Here is a 24,691-nt window from a genome sequence, read left to right on the forward strand (position 1 = left end):
TATATAGTCTCTGGGGTGTGGTCCAGTGACTCAGTTCTAATCCCTAGCACGCCTCCTGAGCTGCTGCAATCGTTTATCACGCCTTCGGAGGCGTGCGTCCAGGAATGATGTTTCTCCGTCGCTCTCATCCGAGCCACCTGTCTCTCTGCTAATCTCCTCTCCCTTGGCTGGCACCTGAGACAGTGCCAGAGGGGAGGGGCCTGGAGAGGGAGGCCTGGCTGACTCCTCTTCCTCATGCTCGAAGCTTTCTTCCTCCGATGGGACAGGCTCAGAGGGCGGGGCCACAACAAAGTGATCCCAAGACATTGCAACCATCATCTGAACCAGTTGTCAAGCATCTGAATGTAAATCACATGATCTTGGGGATGCTGCAACAGTCATAAGTGTGAAAAATGGTCATGTTACTTTTTGCAGTGTCATCGTAACTTCGAACAGTCACTAAATGAACTGTATCTGCCAGCCCAGGATTCTCCAGAATCTCTTTTGTCTTTCGTTATCTTTCAGGTTGTAGAAATATGGGATTTGGGAGGAAAGATCAAACAGGAAAAAGGAGTAGAGTCTGGTGCTGCAAAAAATGTTTTAGAACACATTCTATGAAAGATCAGCAGGATATTTGTCTGTCTTGTAACATCTAGTGATAGCAAAAGGTGCCCAATGTATCTCCTCCAAGAACCTAAGGAAGGTGCTGCCTTTGTCCCCTCAAAACACCTGCTGGAAGAAATTTCCCTGGTTCGTTCCCAACTGGGACACACCACAGATGTTGAGAAGAAATGGATGCAGAAGCCAGCTGCCAGGAAGTGGAATTCTTTTAATGTAGGAAGGCAAGAAGCAAAAAATGACACAGCTGGAGTGTTCCTGGCTTGCAAGCAGATTAGGGAGGCAAACCCATGCCTTATGTTGGTTTTCCTTTGAAGCTCCTAAGAGTTTGATGGGTTTTGATGTATGCCTTTGGTTGAAGTGATTGCCCTGCGTCTTCCTGCCTTAATGGATTATTCCTGTCCCAGGACCTTTGTCTTTCCTATCCTGGGGGTTAATCCTATCAAGGGGCAGGAAATGGGAGTTCTGGTTTTGCCTTGGTGAGTTATTTTTAGGCTGATTCCTTAAGGATCTGCTTTATTTTTAGTAATAGCTTTTGGCAGTCTGCCCAGACTTGCACTTGTCTCCGATTTTTTGACTCTGCTAAGGAAAAAGGCCGTTTTCATTTCCTGCGCTGTTTCAGGGGTTCCTGGCACCGTCTTCTTTGGGGCGCCCTTCCCACACCCCGTTTCCCCAGATGGTTCAAGGCCCCTCGGCCATTACGGTGGCTTTCCCACAAGGGAACGTTCTGGAATGGCCTCTGAAGGAGAGGGAGGCGGGGGGGACTTTATAGCCAGACCCAGAAAGCGAGTCCCCCCCCCCACACACACACACACACGAAGGCCCCGGGGCGACTCTGCAGGTGCCGTGGCGGCTCCGGCGGCTCCCGAGGCTTTTGGTTCTGCTCTACAGAAGGAGCTCCCTGCTTCCCTCCCTCCCTCCCTCCCTCCCGCATTTGGCAGCTGTCGGGGCGGCCGCCTCCTCCCTCTTCGCAGCTCTTGGAGGCGGCCCAGGAGCCCCTTCCCCCGCCTGGCCCCGTTTCCCAGCCGCTGCTGGGGACGGCTCCTTCGGGGCGCTTGGCAGGGGCTGGGGAGCGAGGCCGGCCGCTGAAAGGGCGCTTCAGTGGGAAGGGCCCAGGCTCTCCTGCCCGAGCGGGGCCTGCACTCCCCGGCTCCCTTCCGGCTCTCGGACTCCCGTTCCAACAACCGAAGCTTCCGACCACACCGCCCACCCGCTCATCCCTCCGGCGGAGTTTTCCCGGGCCTGTCCAGCAGAGGCGCCCCACCGCGGCTCCCACGCAGACGGGCGCTCTGGCGGCGCCGGAAGCCGCTCCTCCGTCCGTCTCTATGGCCGCTGCTGCGGCGGCGGAAGTGCTGGGCGTCACGGGACAGACCGGGCTCCGCCGCCGCCATGCTGCTCTCCTGCTTCCCGGAGCTCTACTTCAACGTGGACAGCGGCTACCTGGAGGGCCTGGTGCGCGGCTTCAAGGCCGGGGTGCTCAGCCAGGCCGACTACCTCAACCTGGTCCAGTGCGAGAGCCTGGAAGGTCGGTGGCGCCTCCCTCCCTCCCTCCCTCCCTCCCTCCCTCCGCCCCGGCGCTCCCGGCTCCCGGACGGACCTCCGCTTGGGAGATCGCCGCTCCACCCTCGGGCCGCTCCCCGCTTTCTCGAGGGCTGAACGCCGGGCTGCCCCGCGGCTTCGGAGTCGGGGAGGCTGAGGGCGATGCGGGCCTGGCGGCGGGCCGGAAAAAGGGGAAGCGGCGGCCTCTCCGCCTTCTTCCCTTGGCCTGGCTGCTTTGCTTGCGGTTTCAACTGGGGCTGCTTTCGGGTCTCTCTAATGACTGAAAATATGAAACATAAGCTTTCTTGTTCAATCGCTTCTGAATGGATATCCCGTCAGTTCAGTTTATCTCAACACCCGAAGCAGCTTATAAGCTTTAAAAACACAGAACCCATTAAAAATTGGGAAAAATTAAAATCTTTAAAAGTATTAAAAGGGAAGTTGTGGGAGCGAAATGGGTTTCTGCGCAGGAGTAGCCCTTTCTTGCATCCCCAACGGGGCAGCAGGGCCTTTGCAGCCTCCCCTATCCACCGGGTCCTGGTGGGAGATGGGGCCCTGCAGACTGTCAGCTCATCCTTTTTTTAAAAAAAAGACTTAAATTGTGCAAGGAGATGGTCCCTCTATCTTGTATCAGTGGCCTGGCTGTTCCTTTCATTCTGCGCCTGTTGTAACTGTTGCCTTCGGAAGTTGTGGGAGCTTCATCCCTGGAAGCTTTCGAGAAGAGACTGGGCTGCCATCTGTCAGAAATGGTGTAGGGTCTCCTACTTGGACTAGATGACCTACAAAGACCCCTCCAACTCTGTTAATCTGTTAATTTCTGGATACTTCTTAAGAGTGAAGTACAAAGTGCCTTGCAGGACTTGTAACCAAGGCAGAGGGAACCCTTGCTAAGTTGACTTTTGGCATTCTGGCTGCAATTGTTTCAACTCTTTCAAATCCAGCAACAGCTGAGCGATCCCAAACAGCAACCAGGGACATACCCTGTTTCCCCGAAAATAAGACATCCTCTGATAATAAGCCCAATCAGGCTTTTGAGCGCATGCACTAAAATAAGCCTCCCCAAAAATATTTAAATGCAGAGCTGGAAATCAGGTAACATGACAAGAGGATCCCCATCTTGCTCCACGTGCCCCAAAATAATAAGACCTCTTCAAAAATAAGGCTAAGTGCTTATTTCGGGGTTCAAAAAAATATAAGACAGGGTCTTATTTTTAGGGAAACACGGTAGAAGAACCCCATCCAGACCAAGTCAACAGCAACTCATCCTCTTTAGCCTCTTGAGCCACGAACCAGAACCTCAAGCAGGCTGCCCTTTCATTCCTGGGAGCTGTTTTCTGTTGCTGCATCAGGAATTCTGTTTGCAGTTGCACTCATTGTGTGCCAGGCCCTTTCCCCATGTTGGTATAAGATAAAAGCCAGTACATTTCTGTTTTTTCCTCATCATTGATGTTATCCCAGGTATCAGGGTAACGAGTCAAATGTTAAATCCTTTTTTAAAATATATGCTTTTTGTAAACAGGCTATAAATCCTATTTCAATTTTTTAAATAGTGAAACAATTTTCTTCTTTTTTGAGGATCACCTGTCCCATTTATATTCCACATTAGGCATTTATATTCCATATTTATACCAAAAACTTAGGATTTGTAATTCCCAATATGGCGATCTCTCCCTCAGATTCTTGTTGTAGCTGTTCAGAATCCAAAGTGCTAAGGCTCTTTGTCATTTTCAGTGCAGTTCACCTTTAAACATTTCTAACAATTCTTTCAATTTTTGGACCAAGTTCAATCTGAACCTCTATTGTTTAAAAGTGAACATCACTCTTTTTCATACATGATTTCATTTCATGTATCAATATAATACATTTTTTAGGTTTAAGTTTGTTGATCAAAAAAACAATACTTCTCCCTTTTGTGCAGTATTCTAATTGGAAGTGATTTAAGTACAATTGCTTTTTGTAATTTGGAAGGAAAGCCGACTGTCCAAGAAGTTTATTTTGTGCTCTTGTTTTCAACTGTAAATTGATTATATCTCAGACTGATTTAAGAAGTAAAGGGTTGAACTCAATGTCCTTTAAAAGTTGGGCATGACAAGTGCAAGCAAGCTGTTTTTTTCTGTGACCCTCCCACCCACTCTATTCATGAGAGGACCACAAGACTTCCATCCTGCAATCTCCTTGCTGTCTGGGGCACAGATGGGTGATCTCTCCTTCTGTCCTTTGCCCAGAAAGACTTTAACTGGCCAGGAATCATCACTGGCCATTGTTCATTTCACTCACTTTTTCTACTATTTTGGTCACATCTAGTATGCCGTAAAACCTCACCCAGAAGCTGAAAGTCAACATTTTCTAGACTGTGCTTCATACATGGCTGCACTCATGTTTGGACTACCTCCATTCTATCTCTGTGCAACTCACTAAGAAAGTGGTGCTCTGGGCCTCCTGATTTAGCATGTAATCCCTCACCTTCTCTGTTCTGCCTTTTTGATATTGAACTGAAAAGTAATTATGCAATTTATGGATTCCCTGAAGGCAGAGAGTGCCTTGAACTCTTCCAGATTCCCAAAATCTGAGAAGTCTTTAGAAGCATGTCAATTCCATCTGGTTCCAATCACTTTCTCTCTCACACTTTCCCCCCTCTCTGTCCCCTCATCTCTACCCCAAGACTTGAGACTTTTGGCTGGCTAAAACATGTCAAACTGAACCACTGAAAAGGTCAGAGGGAGATTAAGGCTCCCAGTTGCTCTGAGAGGAGCTCAACTAGTCTTTATTCTAGCTGCCTTAGCTCAGTCTGTTGGGGCTGGCATTGGACTTGCAGCAAGAAAAGACTGTTCTTTTTATGGAACACTTGCTATTTGAAGAACATTTGCATGAGGTGGGAGATATGGGGAAGCAGTCCGGCAGGAGTAGTTGTTGGGATACTGAGAAACTGGAGAGACAGGTCCCTCACAAAGTAGAAAAAAATAATCCACCATCTTTCAAGGATGCTTAATTTGGGTCTTGTATGACGTAGGAGTGGATTGAAGGTATATCAATTGCCCACTTCTATATTCCTAGTGCTTTGCACTTAATTTCTTTGGCTAAAAAGACTTCGATTATTATTGTTCGTCGCATAGTAAAGCAGATGTTCAGACTGGATTTGGCATTTTTATCCATCTGTCAAGTCCTTCCCAAAGACCTCAGATAGGCAGATGTTGATGCTTGATGGTGTTAAAGGTTCTGTCGCAGGATATCAGCTATTCTGAGTCAAGCTGCCTTTTGCAATTGACTGATCAAAGGTGAATTTGTCAATGCCCATGCTGTTCAAGTGGTGCTCCAGCTGTTTTGGGATTGCACCCAAGGAGCCTAGGACTATTGATGCTATCTTTGCTTTCTTTTGCTGAAGTCGTTCCATTTCTGTTTAAGGTCTTTGTGTTTTGTTATCTTCTCTATTCTGCTGTCTCTGGGTATTGGCAAGTCCACTGTTCAGACGGGTTGTGTCTTTCTTATTGACAGTTGTAGAATCTGGGCAAGTGCCTGTATGTTTGAATTCTAAAGTTCCAGACCACTTTAGCGTCTACGTTTTCTATTATTTTGTCTATTTTGTGGTCTGACCAGTTCTTGCTTGCAGGCAAATGGTATTTCTTGTGGATCTTCCAATACACCGTTGTTACTTTGTCATGCCGTTGTTTGTCGTCAGTCTATGCCCGTGATGGCGAATCTATGGCACGCGTGCCACAGGTGTCACGCGGAGCCATATTAGTGGGCACGCCAGCTCAGCTCTGGGGTGCATGTGCACGCTGGCCAGCTGATTTTCGGGCCTTCTGGGCCCACCAGAAGTAGGGAAACTGGCTGTTTCCTGCCTCTGGAGGGCCTGGGGGGTGGGGAAGGCCCGTTTTTCTTTTTTACCTGGCTCCAGATCCTCTCTGTGTATCTGGGAACGGCGAAAACAGCCTTTTCGACTCCCTTGGAGGCCCTACGGAGGCTGAAAGGGCCCATTTCCCAACTCCCGGTGGGACAGGAAGTGACGTTTTTTGCTGTCCCCAGCCTCCAGAGACTCCTAGAGAGGCTCTGGAGGCTGGAGACAGCAAAAAACATCACTTCCTGTCCCACTGGGAGTTGGGAAATGGGCCGTTTCAGGCCTTTGGAGTGAGAGAGAGAGAGTGAGAAAGGCTGTTTTCGCCCTTCCCAGATAAATAGAGAGGATCTGGAACTAGGTAAGAAAGAAAAACGGGCCTACCAGGCCATCATGTGCCAGGAGCGGGGGGGGGGTTTGCGTGCGCATGCGCGTGGGCACGTGCGCGCACAACCCTCCCCCGCCCCCCCTCCTGGCATGCGGTGGCAAAAAGGTTAGCCAGCACTGGTCTATGCAATCTTCTTGCAGAATACCTTCTGGGTTCTCAAGTGCGACTCAGCAGTGACCTGGATTTGAAGCATGCAATTGCCACTCAAGTCTCCCTAGCAGCTACGCCTTCCAGAAGGTGTCTTAGCTACTAGATAGGAAAAGGCACTGGAAAGAGGTGCCTGTTTTGTCAGAGATTTGTCCCAAGGGACTGATGCTTCTAGATCCCTAGAAAGACAGTTGGTACCCCTTGTTAGACCTGTCACAATCCTTGGCTCCATTTGTTGAGAAAGGTACAGTTTATTAGAAATCAAGTGTATTGCAGTAGTGCAAAGCCAAAACTGAAAATTGTGTGCCAAAATCCCTAAATTCTACTTTTCCTTCCCTTAACTGTCTCTCATTGCTTCCCCCAGTGCAACCAATCTGGTTCAGGCAAGATGTTTTCCTAAAGGACAGTCCAAGCATAGTTTGGTATGCCCCCCCCCCTTTGGTATGAGGCAACGGATACAGCGCTTGCTTTAGTTTCCGGAGACACTCCCCCCTTCATTCCCCCTCCCGCCACAGTTCATGGAGGTCTTTCACTGCCTAGTGGTGAAGCACAAGCAAGGCTAAGGTGGCAGCTGACATACCTTACACATTAAGCAAGTAAAAATGCCAAGCTCCAGCCTAGAGGGGGGAAACTATTGTCAGTGATTGCCAGGTCTGTCTTCCATCAATTTTCCTGCCTGAAATTTGTTTTTAATTTTTCAGATCTGAAGCTTCATCTCCAGAGTACGGACTATGGGAACTTCCTGGCAAATGAGGCCTCTCCTCTCACTGTCTCTGTCATTGATGACAAGCTTAAGGAGAAGATGGTTGTGGAGTTCCGCCACATGCGGAATCACGCTTACGAGCCTTTGGCCAGCTTCCTGGATTTCATCACGTAAGTGCTGGATCTGCAGGGCCAAAAAGCCCTGGGAATCTGGCTGGCACAAGTCCACCGGGGGGGGGATTATGTGGAAACACAACACTCTTTGCTTTCATTTATCTAGGGAAAACTCTGAGCTTCTAGAGTCTTTCTTACTTCATGCTTATGAATTGTTCACTAAGATCACAACTCCTTATTCTAGCCTTGAATTTCTGTGTTGAATTCATTAGAAGCTGAAGAGAATTTAATTTAAAGAGGGGAATTTTGTGACAATTCCAGATTAAGGGGGGCTTAAGCTGTCCAAAACAGAAAATTTGGCAACTACTCTAAATGTTCTGCAAAGTAAGAAATGAACGAAAGAATGTTGGGATGATGAGACCAGATACTAAATCTTGTGGACAGGAATTGAAAATGCTGGCTTTTTGTTGTTGTTAGTTGCAAAGTCGTGTCCGACCCATTGCGACCCCATGGAAAACATTCCTCCAGGCCTTCCTGTCTTCTACCATCCTCTGGAGCCCATTTAAGCTCACACCTACTGCTTCAGTGATTCCATCCAGCCACCTCATTCTCTGTCGTCCCTGTCTTCTTTTGCCCTCAATTTTTCCCAGCATTAGGCTCTTCTCCAGTGAGTCCTTCCTTCTCATTAGGTGGCCAAAGTATTTGAGTTTCATCTTCAGGATCTGGCCGCCTAAAGAGCAGTCAGGGTTGATCTCATCTAGGACTGACCGATTTGATCGCCTTGCAGTCCAAGCGACTCGCAGGAGTCTTCTCCAGCACCATAGTTCAAAGGCCTCAATTCTTTGGCGCTCAGCCTTTCTTATGGTCCAACTTTCACAGTCATTCATTTTAACTGGGAAAACCATAGCCTTGACTATACACTCTTTTGTTGGCAGGGTGATGTCTCTGCTTTTTAGTATGCTGTCTAGATTTGTCATAGTTTTCCTCCCCAGGAGCAAGCTTTTTTTAAAAGTATGAAAATGACTAATCTTGTCTCTTTGCATCCACTGTTGCAATCATGTGATTTCCCAGTTAGTGACCACTTTGTTTAATGGCAAAGTTGCCCATCCCAGTTACAATAATTAAGTGTGGACTACCTGTATATTTAAAAGAGTTTAATAATAACATTCGATTGTTCTGCTTCCTGTTTATTTATTTTATTTCATATTTGTATACCGCCCTACTCCCGAAGGATTCAGTTTAAACAGACTATAAGTATATTCCCTTGTGGAAATTGTAAAATGTTTTTTTTTTAGCTGCTTTGAATGGCGATCATCTGTGCTGGGTGGCCTGGTCTGAGAAGTTGGCTGCTTTTATGCATCTCCTAAGAAAGCCTCTGGGCACTGGAGTTTGAGATCCCCCGGGGAAGCCGAGGAGTGCAAAATGGTCACTGGCTCCAGGCAGAGAAATGTTAGGCTGATTTTTCTGCGGCAACAACCAGATAATATTGGGCGATCTTCAAGATAGTCATTGAATGACTTGCATTGGGATATATGCTTTTCTATCATACCATCTGCAAAAATCAGGAATATACTTTCTACTTTCTAGCTTGTAAAACTAGAGGAGGAGTTCCTGGTGGGGGCAGTCCAGCCAAAACTGCCAACGTGAGCAGCAGCTGATCCTTCCCTGTTCTTAGGAAGAAGCTTTCTAAGAACAGAACAGAACAGCAGTCATGTATAATAACTTTTAAAAAATGGACTACCTTTCAAATGAAGCTCCACTCCTGATGACTGCATTCCTGCGATTGTCTTGGCGGTGTTCCAGATGCTTTCTTCCCGGGTGGTGGTTTTACTGGCTTGTCTGGCCAAGAATTTTCACAACTGGGGCTGTCCCTGCTTGGTTCCAGATGTCAGCTCGAGTCATCTAGAGGTCACAGCCATGTGCTAAGTCATCTAAATCAATTCAGACAGATTTTCTTTTGGAGCCACTTACCTACTGTGCAAATCGTGGACCAGAAGAAAACCTAGCAGGCTTGTCATGACAAGAGTGAGAAATCCCATGTTCATGTTGTTTTTTCTTTTGTGGTTGAGTAGTGCCCGTTTGGTGTAGTGATTAAGGCACCAGGCTAGAAATGGGCAGGCTGTGAGTTCTAGTCCTGCCTTGAGCCCAAAGCCAGCCGGGTGGCCTTGGCCCATTTCCTCTCGCTCAGTCCTAGGGAGGAGACCATGGCAAACCACTTCTGAAATCTTGCTGAAAAAACTGCAGGGATTGTCCAGGAGTCCTCAGGAGACAACACTGATTTGAAGGCACACAAACATATTTTGTAAGGTCAAGAAGGAGACGTTTCCTAGCGGTGAGAACAATTAATCAGCGGAACGGCTTCCCTTTAGAAATTGAGGGTGCTTCATCACTGGAGGTTTTTATGAAGAGATTGGACAACCATTTATCCAAAACGGTACAGAGTCTCCTGCTTGTGCAGAGGTTGGACTAGATCCCTTCCAACTCTGCTATTTTGTCCAGAACAGTGATGAAGCCTAATGGAAGTGGCTGCTAAAAAACCAAAGCAGGGAACTAATCCTCTTCCAGAGCTACCAGTTCTTAGTCAGGGACCCCACTGCACAGTCCAGCTACATTGCTTTCAGCAATGGAGGGACCGTAGCGGTTGCAGGTTGTGGCCACACAAGGCCAAGCATGGCTGTGGCAAGAGGAGGTGTGTAAAAAACAGGTGGAGCATTGGTCACATCGTTGCAGCTGCCCTTGCAACTCATTTTGCCTCACCTGGGGACAACCCAAAATTGTAGGATTTTGTGCATCCCATCTTGAAGGTAGATGCAGTTGCAGCATGGCTCCACTGTTTGTTTGTTTTTTAGAGTGTGGCTGTGTAGTTATACAACAGGCTACTAAAATCTGGGGCCAGGTGCAAAACACTGTGAACCTGGCTTTGCCATCAAACCATATCCCTAACTAAGTGCTTCAGAAATAAATTTTCCAAGTATTTATGCCCGAAATGGAAGCATTAGTCTGCAGGGCCTGGTAGCAGACACCAGCTGTCTGCAATTACTGTAAGTTCGAATCTCACCAGGCTCAAGGTTGACTCAGCCTTCCATCCTTTCTAAGGTAGGTAAAATGAGGACCCAGTTTGTGGGGGCAATAAGCTGACTTTGTATAAATATATACAAAAGTATGAAGGCTATTGCTTAACGCATTGTAAGCTGCCTTGAGTCTCCGGAGAAGGGCGGCATATAAATCAAATTTTTTTTAAAAAAAGATCATTTCTTCTCAGGCCTATGAGCGCATTCCTGGGCCCCTATAGACTGAGCCACAAACCTCTCTGGGATCCCCTGTTCCTTTGGGTGGTTTCTCTAAACCCCTCCTGAAGAGTGTATGCCCCCACATTCTCCCTGCTTTCCCCTCTGCCCCCTCTCCCCATTTTGAAGGGCTGCACCACCCTCCCGTCTCCTTGTAAAGGATGCTTGGCAGAAGGAGACTATGGGAGGAGGCTCCTAATATCAAGACATCCGTGGGCTTGGTTAGCGCTGCTGTGCTCACCCTGGGGCTTCCAGATTCCTGGCTGAGGAATGGAAAAGTCCCTGGGAAGCTCTGCTGGAGAGATTCATATTCACACAGCTGATCTCTGACTGATTATGTCAGCCTGTCCCACTAGATTGGCAGAGGAGGAGGCTGCTGATGCCATCTGCCAGTGTCAGGCGCAAAAGACGAGACCCACACATGAAGGCCCAATTAAACTGATTTTATTGCTAATCATGCATGTGCACAGGAATCTACTCAACTAATGGTTAGCACTATTTTGGCACTAGAGAAGGGTCAACAGAATTCAATAAGGGCCTGACTCAGTCCATTTGCGGCTATGTAGAGATACTAAGCTGATTCCTTTTTTGACTCCACACCAGGTCCTGCCACTCCTCCTACAGCCAGGGACTTAGATTTGGTGGGTCCAAGGTGGCGGGCCTTCTCTGCCACAGCACCCATCTTGTGGAGGATTCTGCCCCCAAACATTGGATCAGCTCCCTTCTCCCTTTCAAAGTTCCAGAAGTCCCTCAAGACCTGGTTATGCTGTCAGGTCTGGGGGTCCCAGGAAACAGGATACAAAAATAATGGGTGATTATCGTACACCACCCAGAGTAATTTCTTGTGAGATTAACAGCCAGATAAATTTGATAAATACATGCATACATACATAGATATTGTTTACAGTTAAATTCCAGAATATTATATCACTGTGATTCAGCAATGTCATTTTGCGTTGCACCAAGGTGGCAAAAAACTGTGGGAAAGTAGCAGTGTGCTGGTTTCCTACCCCTAGCGTAGCAGTTCTTTGAAAATCTGATATCTAAACATCTGGATGATATGAGATTATTGATGGATGATGGAAGTGCTCCTTCAAAATGGCATTCAGTCTTGGAATGGACAATGACTTTCTCAAAAAAATTGTGGGACTGTCATGGCTCAAGGAAATTCAGTTCCTGGTGTAAGTGAACTGGTGTGATCCATAAAGTCCTTTCTCAAAGTCCCCTTTTGACCTTGCCTGCCTAAAAGAATCCTTCCATTGTCCTTCTGAAACTGAGGAGACAGCTGCTGGATCTGCTGCTTTGGATCTGAAATGCAGAAGAATGGGTGGAATTAGGATGCACGGAAGAAGCAGGCAGGTGCCTAGGATGGTAAAGTCTATTTTAAGCATCCCTGGCTTCCTGGATGGATGATTCAAAAGTCATTTACTGAGGAACTGAACAGAAAGGATATGATGATAGAATTATATAGACAAGTGAGAAAGGGAAGACAAAGAAATGTGACAGCCAGTGCTTTAAATCACTAACTCCTGGTTTTATAATGAGAGTTAAAGGCCAAAAATGTAAAGAGGTCACAGGAGAATTGACTCTGCGGGTGTGATGAAATCTTAAGCACTGGCAGGCAGTGGAAACATTGATTGTCCTGATCAGAAGCTGGGTCTGGTTGCTTTCAGGACTGCTTGGGATACAGCAGAGAACTCAAACTCCTTTCCCGGCCCCCCAAATCTTTTGGGTCCATGCCCTCTTGCTTTTCAGAACACTGTTCTGATTGTGGGGGCAATAAGCTGACTTTGTATAAAAAAGAACCCTGCTTAGGGGGGCCCAAAAAGCCCAAAAGCATGAAGGCTATTGCTTAACGCATTGTAAGCTGCCCTGAGTCTCCGGAGAAGGGCAGCATATAAATCGAACCAATAAATAAATAAATAAATCTGGGGCAGGCTTGATCAGTCCTTTCCAGCCTTAACAAGGGCTGGTCTGCGCACTCTGCTCAGGAGAGGAGCCTTCTTACCTTTTCACTATGAAAGATCTGTAGTAAAACAGGCATCACTTGAAGCAAACGGGTTTTGCAGCTTTTTGAGAAGCTTCTCAGAGTAAAGCAGCCTTGCTCTACTTCCACCTCTGGCAGGGCTTTCAGACTCCTGCTTCGGCTTGCTTCTGAGCACGAAGGGGCTGCCCCCGCCCCGCCCCCCCCCGGAGAAGACCTGTGATTTTCTTGTGTTTGCTGTGGCTAGGCTGAAAGTGACTGACCCAGTGGCAAACCTCTGGGGCCGAGGACAGACTTGGAACTGGGTCTTTGTAGTTCTAATCCAATGCTTTTGCCACAATGCCACGCTGACTCTCTGTTCATCAGGTCTTGTGATCAGGGTCATTTGGGTCGTTTCTGTTGTCATTATGATTGAAAAAGAGTAAACACAGTTGATTGATAATAAATGGCTTCAGCCAAACACTAACCATGAGTGAAAGGAAAGTTTTCGTGTTATCATTCATATTCTCTGAAAAATGGCCAGGAAATTATAAATTCTGCCAGGGTATGTAAACTTACGAGCACAACTGTATATGTGAGTGATGAGGCTCTGTGGATGGCGACAGGAGCTCCCCTGGAGAGAGGGTAGGACGGGGTGCTTGCTTTCTAACCCTGCTGTCGCGGCTTCCTTTCAGCTACAGCTACATGATCGATAATGTCATTCTGCTGATTACCGGGACACTCCATCAACGCTCCATTGCAGAATTGGTACCCAAGTGCCATCCCTTGGGCAGCTTTGAGCAGATGGAGGCTGTGAATATTGCCCAGACACCAGCTGAGCTATACAATGCCATCCTGGTGGACACGCCTCTTGGTAAGATAAGAGGGTAGCTATCAAATGAAGCTCAGTCCTGGGTGGACGGAAAAACTGGCAGCCTTGCCAAGCTTAGTCATTGGTTTGAGTCTTTGTGGAGCACCTCAGGGCCTGCTAGGTGAGGGGTCTCCTCCTCTTCCTCCACAAAGCAGTGATAGCTGCAGGCCTGAGCAGGGATGCTGAGGGGTCTCTCTTCTCCTGCTCACCCTTTTTCTTCTCTTTCAGCCGCCTTTTTCCAGGATTGCATATCTGAGCAGGACCTGGATGAGATGAACATAGAAATTATACGAAACACTTTGTATAAGGTTAGTGCTTAGAGACGAATAAATGCGGTGCCACAAAGCTTCTCCCATTTGTGCAATGTTGCTGGTTCTGCATGACGAACTGAAGCGAGAAGGGCCAGGGCAAAGCCCCCTCTTCCTCCACAGTGGGGTGGGGGGCAGGAGCCATGTTGGCCAGGCCTCAGCCTCCTGCACCTTGGAGGCTCCCTTTTGCCCTCCTCAGTCCCTCATAGGAACTGCAGAGTAAACAAACAGTAGAGAGCAACTTCTATAGAAGTCCTGCTTTTGTAAGGATGTGTTAGGCCGGGGGGTCTCAACCTGTCTTTGAGATGTCATCACAGAGGTTCTGCAAAAGCTTGAAGAAATGTTACGATTTCAATCTTGAGTCTTGGTGGTAGCCACAAATGGTATTTAAGGGGGGGGGAGGTTTGTCCGTGATGAAGAAAAGGTAGAGAACCCCCGGGTTTGGCTCTTGTCTCTGGATGGCAGCCAGAGGGAGAGTTAATCTGATAGACTTACTTGTTTAAGAGAACTCTCGGAATTAATTTAACACACATGTTATATTTGAGAAGTAAATATGGGGGATGAGCATCCATTTGGATTTGAAGGGCAAAAGGTGAGTTGGACCACTTGTAGCACTTGATGGAAGACCTGAGTTTTTGCCCTGTGGGAGTTCAGTGTAACAATTTTTTGCCATGATGTAACAACTGGTAGTGCTGCTGAAAGAGTGTGTTGGCACTTTGTGAGACGAGGGAGGGTGAGGAGGTGGGAATGCCAGGTGTGCTGTGGGAAGCTGCTGCCACTCCCTCGGCCTCCAAGCACGGAGGTCAAGGACTGGCTTGATTGCTCCAGGTTCCTGGTTCATTTCATGCCTGGCAAAGCCCAGGATGCTGCTTCTACCTACTTCGCTTGATCAGACAGATTCCCACGAGCCAGAGGTCATAAACATACGGCTCCCAGTGGATATCAAAGCGAAAAAGGAATGTGGGAAGTGGTGGGGAGGGGTCTGCCAAGCTCCTTGGGCAGAGAGTTGAGCAAAGGGGCTGCTGGACAGGTTTGGCCGAGGATGCCTGCTTCCTTTAAGAAGCTCTTGTGTGCCTTCATAGTCCAGCCTGGCTGGCTGAATCTTCCGAAAAGAAAAGGCCAGTCCATCTGCCTTCAGAGATTTCAGGAGGGGAGATGTTAAGTGCTAATGCCCAAAGTAGCCTGCAAATTGCCCACCCGTTACGTTGTCTGCTTTGATTGCTTTTGTATGTTCCCAAACATACGTAGAGACTGTCTCGCCTGGGGATTTGGTTTCAAGATTCTCCCCTGTCCCAAAGCTGCTCACTGTTCTGCCAAACTGGGTGCCCCCCCCAACCTTCTTGGAGGGCAGTGCCCTCTCCAGGCTGTCAGCTCCAAACTCTCTGTGGGCCATTCTGTAGCTTGCATGGGTTGCTCTTGTCGGCCTTGCTGTCCAGATCTTAACTATTGGCCAATTTCTCCCCAGGCTTACCTGGAGTCCTTCTACAAGTTCTGCAAGAGCCTGGGAGGCACAACAGCAGATGCCATGTGCCCAATTTTGGAGGTAGGAGCCAACTTAGCACCTGCTCTGTGGGGGTTCAACTTCCTGCTTGCTTGGCAGGAGAGGAGGAGCCTTGGGTGTCTCTGCCTGTGCTGGGTCCCAGCTGTTTTACGACCTGTAAGAAGGCAGCTCTGCTCCTTTTGGTCTTTGCTTAAGTCTGGAAAAACTTAATATGGCACAAGGTATTGGACATTGGTTTCTTTTCTTCTTTTTTCTTTGCGTGTAAGAACAGTTTCCCTCAGGCTAAAAAAATGTACAGGTAATTCTCTTTTGCAGGGACTGGGTGCCTGAACTCTCACGAGATCACGGACCCCAGAAACTTCTATTCTGGGCGTGAAAAGTGTTTGCGGTGCCTTTCTCCTGCTCCTCCCTCCCTCCCCCAATTCCTTTCTGCTACCTCCCAGACACTTTTCATCTGGCAAGTGAAAAGCCACCCGCTGTTCTGCCCCAGCTACGGATCCCAAAGAGCACAGCACACACAAACTCTGAACAAAACTTAGTTTACTCAAATAACGCAGTTTTAGCAAATGCTGGCTGTTAATAAAACGTTCTTAACAGCCTGCCAGAATTCAACAGATAAGATAGTCAGAGTCTTACTGGAGTTGGCAGAAAGCCCAGAAGCAAGGTTGCAGAGACATCCCAACGCGATGATTAGCGAACTAAAGTTGTTTCCTGCAGCTTGTTACAAGCTGTGTTCTTTCTTAAATAGGCTAAGGGAGTGGCCAATTAGCCCCAAGCCTTCCTCTCGAGGAGACCTCCTCCTGAGGAACCACTCCTGCCTTTTGGCAGCTCTGCGTGCCCCTGCATGCACAGGCTGCTGGCGCAACACCACACCAGCCTCCTCATCGTCGGGATCAGCAACAGTCCGCGCAGGCCGCTGGCAGGCCACAACACCCGCTCCGTTTCTAAGCATCCCATAGGCGTCCAAACACTCTTCACCTGAATGGAGAACTGATGCTGACCACGACAAGTATCTATTTGAATAAAATGTATACTGCTTTTCTTTTGGGTATCTTTGTCTCCATGCATCTTGCAAACTTAATTCATCTATCATTGTAAAAAATGTTTTTGGAAGAGTCTTTCTAAATTTCTTGTTCACTTTTGTAGATTTGTAATCCAATTCATTATCTACAATAACATTGAAATCCTCCCATTATACATATATCTTCATCTTCATATTGTATTATTTTTTTATGCAATTTTGCATAGAATTCTTCTTGGTTATCATTTGGGGCATATATTGCCACTAACAATATTTTATTTTGGTTCATTCTTATTTCGACCATTAACACCCTTCCTTCCTCATCATCAAAGATTTGCTTAGATTGGATTGTCTTTTTAATGTATAGTGCTACCCCTTTTTTACTTTGATTAGCAAGCGTTGTATATAATGTTCCCAATTTTGTCTGCTCCAACAGCTGTTTATGTTGTTTCCTAATGTGAACTTCTTGTAAGCATATAATCTCTAGTTTTAGTTTTTCTAATTTGTTAAATATTCTTCTTTTTATTGCTGAGTTTAGTTCATTTATGTTTATTGATATTGTTTTTAATTCTTCCATATTTTACTTATTTGTTTGCTTAGTTGATCTAGTCACTTTTATTTCCCTTTGTTCTTTTGCCTCCTTCGCTCTTGCTCCCTCTCTTATGCCCTCTGTTCTTGTTCCTTGGTTGTCTCTTTTAGTTGTTCTCTTTTTTCTTCCTGGTAGCCTGCCCCTCCTTCTTCTCTCTCTTCTCTCTTCTCTCTTCTTCTTAGTGTTCTATATATTGTTGATAAAATAATTCTGCCTTTTCTACTGTATCTAATCAGTGTCTTTGTTCTTTTCAGTTCACCAAAATTCCTTCTGGTACCAACCATCTAAAACTCACTCCTTTTTTATTCAAGCATTTCGTCAAGAATTGGTATTCTTTTCTTAGATCTCTAACCCTTCTTGGGACTTGTTTCAACACTGTTATCTTTCTACCTTTATATTTTATCGTCGTGTTCTTCATAAGCTGCAAAATCTCTGTTTAATTTAATTAATTCAATTTATATGCCATCCCTCTCCGAAGACTCAGGTTCTCAGTTCTCAGTTTGGTAAATCTGACATGTATTTCTCTGGGTAGATTATTTCTCATTGCATATCTTGTATGTACTCTAAAAGTTTCATCTATCCCATTTAATATTTTTTCTGCATTCTCTTCCATTGCTTCTGCTAGTATTCTGGCAATTTTTTCGGGTAAATTCTCTCCTTTTTCTTCTTCTATATTTTGGAATCTTAAATAAAATTCAGCCTTATCCATTTCCAGAGATATAATTGTTCTTTCCTGATTTTGTCTATTGTTATGAGTCTATAGTCCATCTCCACCACCTTTTTCTCTGTTGATTCTGCTTTCTCTTCCACTACTTTCAGTCGTCGTTCATTTTTCCCCATCATCTCTTTCACCTCTTTTACTTCTACTTTGTTTATTCGTTCCTTAAGATCTTCATGAATTGCCTGTACAATACTTTTTAGTTCTGTTCATTCTGAGCCTTTGTTTTCCTGACTTCTTCTTTGTAGATTTTGGCTATCTGCTGATACTCTGCCTTAGTTAGTCCCTCTTTCCATTTTTGTACTTTTCCTTTTTGTCTTTCAGTTTATCAGAGTGCAGCTGATGTGCAGCCATGCTGGTTTCTTGTTGGATTTCTTGTTTTTCTTTTTCAGTGGTTTTGTGTTGGACTGGGCTTTTATGATCAGATTTGTCAGAGTTTCGCATGCTCTTTGAGTTGTTTTCCCCTTTAGGATTTTCACCCATGGAATTTTTTTTAGGCTCTCTCTGAGTTTGTGGAAATCAGCTCTTTTAAAATTTAAGACACTGGATTATGTTCTATTGCTTGTGTTTGCATTATATTGAATTCCAATATGACATGGTCACTCTCACCCAAGGTTCTGCCAACTTCAACTCCCTCTATCATTTATTCTCTATTAGTAAGGATTAGGTCCAGTAAATGCAGATAATCTTTTCTCTAATCAAATGTTAATTTGACCATCTCGGTGAGATCTTCAATTTCACCAACCATCCCTCCACAGTGGGTGGTGTCCTTTTTCCATCTCAGTGCATATAATAATTTCATTGTAGTAATTGTATCTTTAAATAAACTTTTGTGGCTTTTTGCTAACTGTTTACCATTAGTCCTAAAAGGAAATGTTCTGGCTTTAATTAAATATTAACCTTTAAAATCCTCTGTATCAAATGATGTATTTGAATCCATTTTTTCAGCCTTTTTATACCCAAACTTGATTAAAATGTCCCTTCGTGTTGTTTGTTTTTCCAACAAACATTTGAAGTGTCTTTATACATACTACATAATTACTTCTGACAAGCAAAATCAATGGGCAAAGCCAGATTCATTTAACCACAATTCACTTAATGACCACAGTTTTTCACAATGACTGTAGCAGAAAAGGTCACAAAATTGGGTATGACTGTCTTAACCACCTTGCTTAGTGACGAAGTTCCAATCTCAGTTGAGGACTGCCTGCATTGCAACCAAAAAGCCCACTTTATCATACATTTGTTAACCTGTTCCTCTTCTCTTTAAAATCTCAACAAAAGTTTACACATTTTAGCAATTTCATGCTCATCATCAAGTTTAAATTCTTTTGGACTTTTTTTTTTATATCTACTTAATAGTTTAATATATTTTTGTGTTTTCTAGCTTTTCACAATTTTTATCTTTGGTCTCTTCTATGCTTTTGAATGGACTGTACCCCATCCTCCTGTCTCTGATGCTGCCTTGGTTCCACCCACCCACCCACCCACCCACGACTGCTTCCCTTGCTGACCTGGCCCTCTTTCCCTCTAGTTCGAAGCGGATCGCAGAGCCTTCATCATCACCATCAATTCCTTTGGCACCGAGCTGTCCAAGGAGGACCGCGCCAAGCTCTTCCCCCACTGTGGCAAACTCCACCCCGAGGGCCTGGCTCAGCTCGCTCGGGCAGATGACTACGAGCAAGTCAAAACCGTGGCCAATTACTACCCGGTAAGGGCTCCAGGGCACCCGTGTGTTGTGGGGCTGGTCAGTGCGAGGGAGCTACAGAGCCCAGTTCACAAGGGCAGTCCGGCTTGAACAGTGCTGCCTGCGTTGGTGTCCTTCTGAACTTCGAGTTTTACGTTAGAGCTAGGTGTCTTTTTTGTGACTCTCCTTCTCAGTACAGGTATGGCCCAGCCTGGCCGCCTCTGGATCTTTGGGCTGGAGTCCTGGATGTGCTGCTGTTCCCAGTACAGGTGGTAGCATTTGCTGAGAGGACATTTCTTCTTGCTTTCATCTTGTACTGGTCCAATGAAAATGAAAATGAGACTGGGTTGATGTTTACCCTTCCTTTATTTTTGATTAACCAAGGCAGCTCAGGTTTTCTCCTCCTGTGAGCTGGGCAGGGAGAGGACTGGCCCAGGTCACCCAGCCGCTTTTCAGGCCTGAAGCAGAATCAGAGCTTAGGGTCTTCTGGTTTCGAGGTCAGCAGCCCCTTAGCCACCACCCCAAATTGGCTCTCCTCTGTCTCGGAGAGGATGTTCTGGCACATGTCCATAAAGGCAGCCTGAGTGGTGCCTTTTTTTTTTGCTCTTTTACAACCTCTCAACCAAAGTGTATTCCATTTACTGCTTGAGGAAAGGTGCCTCACGGGTGTGTGGGATGCCAGCTTCTCCCCTCATTTCTCTCTCTCCTGCAGGAATATAAATTGCTCTTTGAAGGAGCAGGTAGCAACCCTGGTGACAAAACTCTCGAAGACCGATTCTTTGAGCACGAGGTGAGCAGGTGGGAGCTCCCCATACCCATGTAGTTCTTTAACTCTATGACAAAGAGAGAAGCCCCCTCTCCCCGGCCTGTGGTAGCCTCAGGAAGGGAGAAGGAGGGGCAGCAGCCAGAGGAGCCTTCCCTCTTGTGCTGTGGCTCTTCTTGGGACCCTTTTCTAAGGCTGCCCTCTGTGTGTTGTGAGGATGATGAGCATCAGAAGATGGCAGCGGATTAATTCAAAGCCATCCTTTGCTGTCTTCTGCAGTTTTTCACTCCATGCAATCAGGTTTGCTGAAGGCCTTTGGACAAAGAACCTGTGGTTCGGCCTTGTCGCCCTCCGTACCTTTATGCCATAGCTAAAGTTGCAGTTGAAGAGAGGAGAAACTTCAATTCCTAGCTATAAATCCAGACGCAGCATAGAGTCCGTTCTGCTTCTGCCCAGGGGGCTCCCTTGGTCCAGAGCAGGGCAGTGGTGAGCTGCGCCCTCAAGAGCAGCTGCCTGACTTCAGCAGGGGGATAGCCATGCTTCGAAGGCCAATGTTCAGCCGTGACAGGCTCACCTCTGGGTGGGGGTGGGGGTGGGGGTGGCCATCATAGCAGAGGTCACGTGGGAGCCCTCCATATGCGGTGCTGTCTGCCAGTACTGCAAAAATCTCCCCTGCCAATCCCATTGAAGGAGGTGGTTCTTCCCCGGGACAGTTGGGGCTTCCCAGAATAGCAGGACGCCTGCTCAGGTGTGTCTCTTCCCTGCAGGTGAAGCTGAACAAGCTGGCCTTCCTGAACCAGTTCCATTTTGGTGTGTTTTACGCTTTTGTGAAACTGAAGGAGCAAGAATGTCGCAACATTGTGTGGATCGCGGAGTGCATTGCGCAGCGCCACCGAGCAAAGATTGACAACTACATTCCCATTTTCTGAGTGTTTCCCTTTGTCTGGCAAAGCCCGTAGATGTGCTGGATGGCTTCTTCAGCTCTGCCTGGGGAAACAGGCAGGAGGGTTTCCACATGCATCCCCCTTTCCTGTTGGACTCCTTGTGCCTGACAGAATCGGACAGGCTAAATTGTGCTGTATCTGTACCAACTCGTTGTGCTGTTGAGAAGGCATCTTGCTGGGCGCATCAGAAGGTTTCACATCCGCAGCCATCCTGGGGGCCCCATTTGGGACCCACTGAGTGACCAATTCGTTTCATGACCACTCTTCACATCTGCTGCCTGTTGCCACCATCATCAGGGGCTTTTCAGCCCAGGTCAGGGCGGCCCTTCTGAGGCACCCTGGAAGTGGCTGCTTAGCAAGTGATCCTGTTCTTGGAGTGCTGCTAGAACGGCATTGCCCTCCCCCTGGGCCGTCCCCCCCCCCAATTCCACCCTCCTATGGGCCTGCCTGTTTCTCCCTTCCTGGGTGGCCTTTGGGTCCCCAAACAGGCCCAGCATTGGCTTGGCTGGGCTCCATCCTGTCTTCCCCAGGAAGTGGTGGCTCTGACCTTAAGCAGCAGCTCCAGCCCTCCCTGTCCTCCTGCCAATATGGTCAGTGGTAGGTCTTTCCAAGGGCCCCGAGGGACTCGACCCCGAGTTCAGGCAAGGATCTCCCTGCCTGGGATGGTTCTGAGCTCTTCCCACTCCTTGTTGGGCGCTTGTAAGGCCTGGCTGGGCACCTGCATCAGCCCGTTTACCTGAGTCAGGTGAGGCTGGTGCTTTTGACCTCAAAGGCAGCTTTTCTCCTATCAATGGTAATCGAAAAAGCTTCCCTCTGAACAGGCCCAAAGCTCTTGTTGAAAGTCCCATGTTTTCATTGAGAGTATGCAGTTTGGCCCATAGGGAATTGGGGGGGGGGATGTCTTTGTTGCCAGCCCTCCTACACTTGAGTAGCAAAAAATGATAGACGTTCGTCCCTTTGCAACACTCTTCAGAAAATGGGCTTGGCCTGCCCTATCCAGCTTCCCGAGACTTGGGTCTCCTCCCCTGTGGGTGCAGTCAAATGCTGCCTTTTCCTGGCTTTTGTGGGCAAGAGCCTCCGTGTGTGCTCAGTGATTGTGCTGTTCCCAGTGTTTGTGTATCTTCCTCTTAAACCATGTAATGAACCACTGAAACGCTGTTTCTGTCTTCTGGCCTCTTGTACTTGACCGCAAAGATTGGGCTTCTTGGGAGTTTGGGCTGATCACAAGCAGCTTTTCCCTAAACGGTGAACGGAAGGATCCAAGGATCATCCCATGGCTTCCACTTGATTCTTGCAAGTGGGTGGTTCTAATGCCTACTCTATTTACTAAATTTGTTGTTGGTTTAATTTCTATGGCCACCCATTTCAATCAATGACTCTGAGCGGCTTACAGTTCATAAAATATATTACAATTAAATTTGAAAAAAACTTTTAAAACAATAAAACCAGTAAAAAAGCATTAAAACATCCAACTCAAGATACACAAGAGCAAGATACTTGGCCTGTTAACAATACAGTCAGGAAACACGTAGCATCCCAGGCTCAGAAGCAAAGCCAGGTTTTCAAAGTTTTACGAAAGACTAGAAGGGCTGGATCTCGAAGGGAGGATGTTCCACAGAGCAGGAGCCACTGCAGAAAATACTGCCTTCTGGTCCCTGCCAGCTGACACTCTTTGGCGGATGGGTAGAGACTCTGGGAAAAAGCCAATCCCTCAGGTACCCCAGTCCCAAGCCAGGTTGGGCTTTATAGGTAACCACCAGCACTTTGAATTGCACCCAGAAACACACTGGTGGCTGATGCAGCCCACACAGGAAATGGTGTTACGTGTGCTGCACAGGTGGCACCAGCTACTACCCATGCGGCTACACCCATTGAAGTTTCCCAGTGGTCTTCAAGGTCACCCCCATGTAGAGTGTATAACATTAGTCTAACCGGGAGGTTACAAGGGCATGAGTTACTGTGAGTAGGGCCTCCCAGTACAAGTATGGAGGCAACTGGTGCATCACCCATGGGTGTCACCTGCTCTGAGCAGGAGTCCAGGGGATCCCCTAGATCAGTGTTTCTTAACCTTGGAAACTTGAAGATGGGTGGACTTCAACTCGGCTGGGGGATTCTGGGAGTTGAAGTCCACCCATCTTCAAGCTTCCAAGGTTGAGAAACACTGCCCTAGATTGTGCACTGGGTCTGTTTGGAGCAGTGCAAACCCCTTCAGAACCAGACATGGAACTCTTGTCTCCAGGGGTCCCACAGCCTCTCTGTTTTGCAACCTTCAGTCCCCAACGGTCCCTAGACACTGGGATAGGATATTCACAGCATCACTCAAGGGAATGGGACATAGAGACGTAAAGCTGGGTGTCTGCATACTGATGATGTCTCACCCCAAACGATGGATCACCTCACCCAACAGCCTCATGTAAATGCTAAAGAGCAGGGGAGAGAGAGAACAGGCACCCCACAAAGTAGGGGCCACAACCTGGCACTCTCCCACCTATCAACAATGACTGGAACTGGCCCTGGAGGAAAGAGAACCAGCACAATGCAGTGCTACCATCCCCAACTTGCCAAGCCTGCCCAGAAGGGTTCCATGATTGGTGGTATCGAGTGCTGCTCCTGCCACAGGTCCTCCATGGTGCAATCAATGCCGTCTCTGTCCCCAACCCTGGTCTGAATCCCCAACTGAAAGGGGACTAGATAATGTTCACCCAGAGTTCTCTGAAGCTGCCACGCAACCACTCTTCACCTGGACCTTCCCTGGAAAGAGGAGCTTGCAGACCAGATGGAAACTGCCCAAGCTAACTGATCCTTTGATTGATCCTGCTTTCTGGGGCTGGACTGGGGTCACTTTGACCTACCAGATGGTTTTGGACTCCAGGTTCCAGCAATCCTAGCCAACAGGGCCAGTTGTAGTTCAGCCTCTGGGTCTTCCTGTTCTGGAGAAATGGCTAATACACCCGATTTCTTTACAGCCCTTCAAATATTTGAATGTGGCTATTCCATCGTCTTGCAATCAATCGTCTTGCTTCTCAGGCCAAGTAGGTCCTGCTCTTCATCAAAATAGCCCTTGTTCCTCTGCATGTGTCTCTGTATCCCCCGAGCCCTGGTCTCTGCTCCCCTCTCCAACCAGAGGTCTGTTCCAGGAGGAGAACCGCCTGACTTGGTGCGTGCCGTGCAGAGGGAACTTGCTGATGGGGTTTGAGAAACCCCAGCAGGTTTGCTTGCATGAACATAAAGTGATTTATACTGGACTTAATCCTTGGTAACTCTGCTTGCTACCTTACTAACAGTGCTCCATCACTGGAGGCTTTCACGAAGAGGTTGGACAGCCATTTGTCCGGAATGGGGTCTCCCATTTGGGCAGGGGTTGGACTAGAAGGCCTCCACGGTCCTTTCCAACTCTGTTATTTCCCAGTTAATCTGAAATTGTTTGACCTATGGAAAAGATGAAAACTTCTTCAATTTGCTCTACCGTGTCATGGAATACAACTTTAAGCAACCGTATAGCAAATAAGAAAAGCTGAACAAGTGTGTGGCAAGTGATAGTCCCATCCTAGATGTCCAATAGCAGAACAAGCAAAGGCCAGCGCTAAGGAGCTTTCCTTTGAGAAGCCTCTAGAACAGGGCTCTCCAACTTTGGCAACCTTAAGCCTGGAGGACTTCAACTCCCAGAGACACGGGGCGGCTTTGCCCGCTGGGGAATTCTGGGAGTTGAAGTCTGCCAGG

The 24,691-nt window shown here is 47.2% G+C and overlaps 1 protein-coding gene across 1 annotated transcript; it reads left to right on the forward strand.

Annotated features, from left to right (window-relative positions):
• The first annotated feature begins 1,536 nt into the window (after nucleotides 1–1,536).
• ATP6V0D1 (ATPase H+ transporting V0 subunit d1) lies at nucleotides 1,537–22,129 on the forward strand. The gene is made up of 8 exons (XM_034425635.3): nucleotides 1,537–2,122; nucleotides 7,205–7,376; nucleotides 13,265–13,443; nucleotides 13,669–13,748; nucleotides 15,214–15,291; nucleotides 19,112–19,288; nucleotides 19,977–20,054; nucleotides 20,795–22,129. The coding sequence occupies exons 1-8, from the start codon at nucleotides 1,987–1,989 to the stop codon at nucleotides 20,954–20,956; spliced, it is 1,062 nt and encodes a 353-aa protein (XP_034281526.1). The 5' UTR covers nucleotides 1,537–1,986; the 3' UTR covers nucleotides 20,957–22,129.
• Nucleotides 22,130–24,691: the final 2,562 nt, after the last annotated feature.

The sequence above is a fragment of the Pantherophis guttatus genome, chromosome 11 (genome assembly GCF_059756535.1).
Source record: "Pantherophis guttatus breed Tessera chromosome 11, ASM5975653v1, whole genome shotgun sequence".
Classification (NCBI taxonomy): Eukaryota; Metazoa; Chordata; class Lepidosauria; order Squamata; family Colubridae; genus Pantherophis; species Pantherophis guttatus.

Excerpts from the sequence above, each read along its gene's own strand:
- ATP6V0D1 (XM_034425635.3), top strand. The coding sequence starts at position 1,987 with ATGCTGCTCTCCTGCTTCCCGGAGCTCTACTTCAACGTGGACAGCGGC. Across the intron at positions 13,444-13,668 it reads CCTGGTGGACACGCCTCTTG|CCGCCTTTTTCCAGGATTGC; the intron begins GTAAGATAAGAG and ends CTTCTCTTTCAG. Across the intron at positions 13,749-15,213 it reads TACGAAACACTTTGTATAAG|GCTTACCTGGAGTCCTTCTA; the intron begins GTTAGTGCTTAG and ends ATTTCTCCCCAG.